Source organism: Aplysia californica, unplaced genomic scaffold, assembly GCF_000002075.1.
Source record: "Aplysia californica isolate F4 #8 unplaced genomic scaffold, AplCal3.0 scaffold00849, whole genome shotgun sequence".
Classification (NCBI taxonomy): domain Eukaryota; kingdom Metazoa; phylum Mollusca; class Gastropoda; order Aplysiida; family Aplysiidae; genus Aplysia; species Aplysia californica.
In genome coordinates this window covers 16,414-23,145 of record NW_004798119.1, presented here as the reverse complement: position 1 = coordinate 23,145, position 6,732 = coordinate 16,414, and the positions used below count along the sequence as shown (strand labels likewise).

General features: G+C 39.9%; 1 protein-coding gene across 2 annotated transcripts in view; it reads left to right on the top strand.

Annotated features, from left to right (window-relative positions):
* The window catches only part of LOC101862221 (ubiquitin carboxyl-terminal hydrolase 2), a gene marked incomplete in the record, with an annotated part of 24,928 nt that overhangs the window by 11,050 nt on the left and 7,146 nt on the right, over positions 1–6,732 (top strand). For both annotated transcript variants that reach the window (XM_013088981.2, XM_013088980.2), the window contains 4 exon segments: positions 335–454; positions 3,494–3,558; positions 4,555–4,658; positions 6,163–6,240. In XM_013088981.2, coding sequence (XP_012944435.1) covers positions 335–454; positions 3,494–3,558; positions 4,555–4,658; positions 6,163–6,240 — 367 coding nt within the window.

Genomic DNA, 6,732 nt, shown 5'->3' with positions numbered 1-6,732 from the left:
TCTCTCTCTCTCTCTCTCTCTCTCTCTCTCTCTTTGTCTCTCTCTTTCTCTCTCTCTCTCAATCAGTGTCTTTATGTTTCATATTTTATACTTTTACATGCAGACTTTTTGATTTTCTAAGACATTCTAAGACTGTCAGATGCTCTAAGACTGTTAGATAGATGTTCTAAGACTGTTAGAAATATGTTCTAAGACTGTTAGAAATATGTTCTAAGACTGTTAGATAGATGTTCTTTGACTGTCAGATGTTCTAAGACAATACTGACAAGGATAACAGAAGGTGCAGTTCTGTCATAAAAATTTACCCCTTTTCCTCCCTCTCTCTTTTCTACAGACAACAGGACAGCCAGGAGTTTTTGCGCTATCTACTGGAGGGCCTCCATGAGGACGTGAACCGGGTCACCAAGAAACCTGTGCCGATTATTCTCGACGATGATCAGCTGGAGAAGAAAAAGTAAGGTTGTCTGTAGGGGGGCTCTTGTGTTCTAGAGATTATGGTGCTGGTCTCTCTTTCAATAGGTCCTGGGTTCAAAACATGACAGCGATGGGGAAAAATTTTCTTCTAAAAAAAAATTTTCTTAAAAAAAAATTCTCCTTTAATCCCCTTTCTTGCTCTCTAACCATGTTCTATCGTCTGCTTTTGCCTCCACTTTCTGCCCTCTCCTTGCCCCCTCTTGTCTCCTTATTCTTTCTGCAGCCTCTCTACTGTTACTAACTGGCTCTTTCTTAAGGCTCTCTTTCAGCCACACCCCTGAGGCTGTCTGATCTCGTATGGATTGCTCAGCCCTGCTAGACACAGATTAGATTAGTTTCTGTTAGGGTCATAGAGAACTACAACACAAATATGTCGTAAGTGCCGAAGATTAGAGGTGATACCAGAGAGTAACGTACAAAGAAAAGGAGGAGGGATACGGGCAATAGATGTTTGATTTGAAAGACTGAGCACCCCGGCAGTCGCACACAGACACAGTTTAGACTAGTGATTGATCGCCCTATTTTTCTAGGTCTAAGAGGCTAACATTTTTGTAGTGCCCACCCATACGTATTTACAAGTGGGTCATTAAATAATACCTGTGATCCCCACCACCCACCAAATGACTGAATCAGCCACAAGTGAGCTAGACTCTATATTGCCTAGGTCGGCAAGCACTGGATTTGACTGTGTGCTTGGTCCCTTTCTGACGTACAGGGTGATCCAAAAAAAACCCTACAAATTTTTTAATTAGTACTTTCCTACACACTGAAGTTTTGCCTTTCAAATTTATACACAACATTTGGAAGTCAAAAGGAATTTGTTTGATATTCATTTTAGATAAATCCACAAAATAGTTTTTCTCTACGAAGCGCATAAAAAAAACCCATTTTCAGCTATCATGTCTCCATTTTTGGAGCATGACGCTCTAGTTCATATTAGGCCTACCACTAAAAATCCCAACAATTGTGCCATATTGCAAACTACAGTGGTCTAACAGGCCAACAGAAGTTTGCAGATAATTTTTCTCAAGTTTCCTTTACCTGCTGAGATCATGGTTAAGATTAATAAAGAGCAAGAGAGCCTTTGATATTGAACATCTTCTCACCACCAACTCATTCCGTAAGTTGCGCTCAAGGTACGGAAATAATGTTAAAGTGCCCTTAAGGCCTTTTTTCATGTCAAGGGTGGAAATTGTCCATCACTTGGGACCTGTAGAGAATCAGAACAAAAAATTCCCAGACAAAACGACCACTTAAGGTCAAACATACTCCGTTTGCTCCCTTTTAGACGTCACCAGGGTGCAAAATTCAGTTGATGAGCCCCATAAGATGTCTGTCCGTAGGCGATTTTTTTCTTTTTTAAAATGATATAAGACGTCTTTTGTTCAGCCCCATAAGATGGCTGTCCGTAGACGATGTCTGCAGCAATGACTTTCCTACATCTCAATGGTCCCCATTCCCAAGGCAGATCTTCATCTACAACTGTACCATTTTCCCGTTCGCGAAGCTATCAGAGGATAGCAATGTGTTCATGATTCCTCGATCATCTTGAAAAGCGTAAACATTTTCCTCTATCCCATTTGGTTCCTTGGTAAAGCCCATATTCACCTTTCAGGTTATGTCAACTCCACAAATGATTCTCTTTGGGCAACCTCACCCCACCCCCACCCTCCCATTGTCTCTAGAAACAGCTCCATACTGTAAGGTGCACAGTGTGTGTAGCTTTGAGTACTCATGGTTGAGTGGATCCTTGTGTTTGGCCACCTCTGAACATTACGAATGACTCGTTAAAATGTGTCGAGTCCAAAGGAGAACATATATGCCTTTGGTTCACGGAATTCCAGAATTTAAAAAATATATTTTTTACCTCTGTAGGAGAAAAGAAATATTGTTTAAAGTTTACAGGGATGGAAAGATTAGATGTTAAAAATAAAAAGAGAGGAAAAAAACAAAAAATCATTTCTTGGCTTTCCTTACAATATCTTTTAAATTGGTACATTTTGCATTTATAGGTGGTTTTTATAAAAGCCATTTCCGTTTTCAAAAATAAGTTTCTTTGTGAATTTTATGTCAAACAAATTCCTTTTGAAGAAATTACAATTGTTCCAAGTTACAACATCCTATTACAAAGTTTGTGCGAGATTTAAAAAAAAAGTTGTACATTTTTTAAAATTACCCTGTTTATCGTCGCGCTCATAAAATAAATGCTCAAGTCATTTTAGCAATTTTGAGAAAATGAGAAAAAACTTTCTGTTGAACAATTAGCAATAGGAAATGCTTGAATGTTGATACACTAGATTGATTTTATATTTGGATTTTTTTTGTGTCCAAGTGAACTGTATCACCAAGCTGGCTCTGCTCTTCACTTGAGAACCAACAACTACACTCCGGCCAAAAATGACTTACTTAGGCAATTATGTTATGAGTGTGCACATGTGACAATATAGTGTTGTTGCCTAAGAAAAGACGTTTTGTCCAAGTTCACCGACTTCACCCAGTTGTTAATGGGATCGTAGTTTTCACAGGGGCTGAAATATATAATGGACATTTGTGTCACGACGCGGTGTAGTTGGGAATTCTCATTTTTTTGTCATGTGGAGTTATTGGTATCATCTTAAAGTGTGTTCATTTTCTTGCTTTTGATGGACAAAATACTCATTTTTCTTGAATAGATGTGAAGAATATATTTTCAGGTGAAGGGGATGGGGTTGCTTGATTTGAGAGATAATAATAAGCTAGAAAATAGCGGCCAAAGTTTGGTGACTTCCATAGCTTAATTAAAACTCCTTGGAAACTAAAAATTTACATTTTTTGGTGCCAAAAATCGTTTTTGAGTATAATTTGAACAGAATTGTTTTTTTAAATGGACATAAGAGATGCTGAGCCCCCGAAACCCCCAAAATTTGATAAAAATTGCCAAAGTGGTAAAAAAAGCCAGTTTCTTCGATTTCATTATTTTGACGATCACCTGATTTCACCAGGCGCCTCACATTTGTATTTTTTCCCCCATCTGCTGCAGTGATAACGGCAAAGCTCAAGACTATTGGAAGGCTTATCTGAATCGAGACAACAGCTTGATAGTGGGTGAGTTTTGGCATTTGTCTTAACAGTTAGGGTATTGGTTTTCACTAAGCTTTTATTAAGTAAAGAACATTCCCATTTTCATCCTTTCTATTATTACACTACCTTGATTGCCTATCTCCATGTTTAGATATTTGTATCACCTCGATAAGGTCACCAATGAGGAAGTGATAAGGAAAACAAGACAGAGCCCAGTCAGAGATGAGGTAGGAAGAAGAAGAAGGCTGAGGCGATGGATTGGACATACTTTCAGGAAGTCAGGCAGCTTCATAACAAAGAAAGTGTTGGATTGGAATCCACTGGGTAAAAGATAAAGGGGAAAACTTCGTGGAACTTTGAGAAGAATCAGAGAAATTGATGTACAGAAAAGTGGTAAGGCCTGGAATAACTTCAAGAGGCTAACCCAGAATAGAGAAAGGTGGAAAGTGTTTGTTCGTGGCCTATATCCTGTTGCAGGGTGAGAAAGGCAACGATGATGATGCTCACCTGGACGAGTAGAATGAGGCCCGTCACAGATGATACAGTAGAATCTGTAATATATTATTTTGAATTTAGACGTAATTGCAAGACGGCAGGCGGAGGAATTGCTTACGAAAACTTCTTTCTTTCTTTCTTTTCCTGAAAATGAATGTTTTGGGTCCTTCAAAGAGCGCGCCAGTGTTGTAACTTGAATATGTGAGTGTGGATGTGTGTGAGAGCGTGTGTGCTTATGTGTGTTTTGTGCTGAGATGTAGGCAATGTCACTTGTATGTGTCTATATGTTCACAAGTGTGTGTGGGAAGAGAGTGAAACAAACAAGAATGGGTGTGTGAGTGAATGCCTTGGAGAGAGTAGACAGAGAGAAAGATGGGTATTCATATTCTTTTATACTAAAGTATGTTTGCAGTTTTAGCTTGATAACTGGTCTTTCTAAAGCTCCTTGTATGTTTCTTGATTTTGAAGTATGATACTTTTTATTGTATTGGACAGAGACACTGCAATTTTCCTTTCTGCTTTCAGACATTTTTGTTGGTCAGCTGATGAGTGAGCTCAAGTTTTCTTCCTGCAATCACCGCTCTGTGACCTTTGACCCATTCTGGGACCTATCATTGCCTATCCCCAAGGTAAGTCAAGCAGAAGAAGAGGTTTTTTTTTTCCAAAGTGCTTTTGTTTTTTTGTAGGGTTTTCGGGGAAAGTTTTGGTTTATTTTTAAGTGCTGATCAGCCTTCTAGACGCTGAAATACCTCTTCAAATGTGGCCGTTTTTAGCTTTGTTATTGTAAGAGTTTTATGGCACTTTCAACACAATAAGGTCATATAAGTGCCAAAGATTAGAGGTGTTATAAGAGAGTGACAAACACAAAAAAACAAAAATGAGGAGAAATCAGGACAATAGATGTTTGATTGTAAAGAAGGAGCAAACCACACCAGAGCACCTGCAGCGCACATTTTGGTCTGTGTTAGAATAAAGGTGGGAATAATAAAAAAAGTGGAGACAATGCTGTGACATTGAAGAAATGTCACCTTTGTACATCTGAATGTTTAGGTGGTCATATGTTTTGCTTCAGTGCAAGTATGGCTGCTCCTCTTGTCCCTGTGCAAGAGAGTAAAATCAATCAATTTTTTTTTTATGAGCTCGAAGCATCTGTTTGTATAGAACAGAGTGCATGACGTACCCTTTCAGGGTTTTCTTCAACTTCTTGTGCCTTGCATGGCTCATCTTTCCTGAGCACAGGAGCAGCAAAGTAGTTGAGTCAGGTAGCTCAAAACTTATTTGTTATACAGTGAAGTCCTCTTAAATCCCAGAAGTTTAATCTGAAAACAGCGTTAAACAAAAAAAAACAAACAAAAAACCCCCCCAAAAAGCACCCCCCCCAAAAAACCCCCAAAACAAAAATGAAATCCCCAATCTTTTTTACAAAGAATTTTTTTTTTACCTGAGCAACTTCACTAAACTGAAAACTCAGCTAAACAAAAGAAAGCCAGGCAGTCTCACAGGTTTAGGTTAAAATAGACTCTTCTGCATTTTTTCTCTTGGTAATGGTGATTTACGAGGAATTTACAATTACTGCAGATTTAAGTATAATAATATATGGACTTCACTGTATTTTTCTCACGGCAATAGTGATTCTTTCTCCCTCACCAGGGCAGTGCTACTGACTGAAGTTGTCTTCAGGCCATTCACAAAGGGGGGATATTAACATGCTCATATGCACAGTTGTATTGTAAATGGGCTGATATATCCATGTCATGCTCATACTGTGCTGGAACAACATAGGGGGAACTGCTGCTATTTCTTTCCTCATCCTTACTATCATCATTTTTCCTCTACTTCTTTTGTATATTTGTAACTCTCTTGTGAACTGCTCTTTCCGGGGTGCCTTGATAGTCGAAGCAGACTCTGTTCTGTTGAGGCTAGAGAGGTGAGCAGAGTAAACCTGATTCCCCGTTTGAACTTCTCTGTTGACATCCACCCCTTGGCGCTCATATGACTTTATGCAGTTGCGAGCGCAGTAAAACCTTACAAAAACAACCATAGTGATTTACAAGGAATTTACCTCTAACTTCGTCTTATCTTTGTCTCCTCCCCCCTTCCCCACCCCCTACCCCGGCTTCCATGTGACTGCAGGTGGGCAGGCAGGTGAGCTTGGACGACTGTCTGAGGCTGTTCATGAAGGAAGAGGAGCTCGCTGCGGAGGAGAGGCCTGTAAGTACACTTGTGTGGTTTCTGTCACATGGGCCTGCTAGTCTGTCTGTCTGTCTGTCTGTCTGTCTGTCTGTCTGTCTGTCTGTCTCTCTCTCTCTCTCTCTCTCTTACTTTCCCTCTGTTGTTTCTGTCTGTGTGGGTGGTTGGAGGGTGTCACTGGTAGGTCCTACTTCTTTACTTTACCCTCTGTTGTTTCTGTCTGTGTGGGTGGTTGGAGGGTGTCACTGGTAGGTCCTACTTCTTTACTTTACCCTCTGTTGTTTCTGTCTGTGTGGGTGGTTGGAGGGTGTCACTGGTAGGTCCTACTTCTTTACTTTCCCCTCTGTTGTCTCTGTCTGTCTGTCTTACTTTTCCCCCAGCACTAAATGACCATTGTTGTGTTGATGTGCTTCGTGGGTGGTTGGCGGGTGCTCTGGTGTGGTTTGCTTCTTCTTTCCTATCAAACATCTATCGCCTTTATCTCCCCTCCTTCTTTTTTGTGTTTGTTACTCT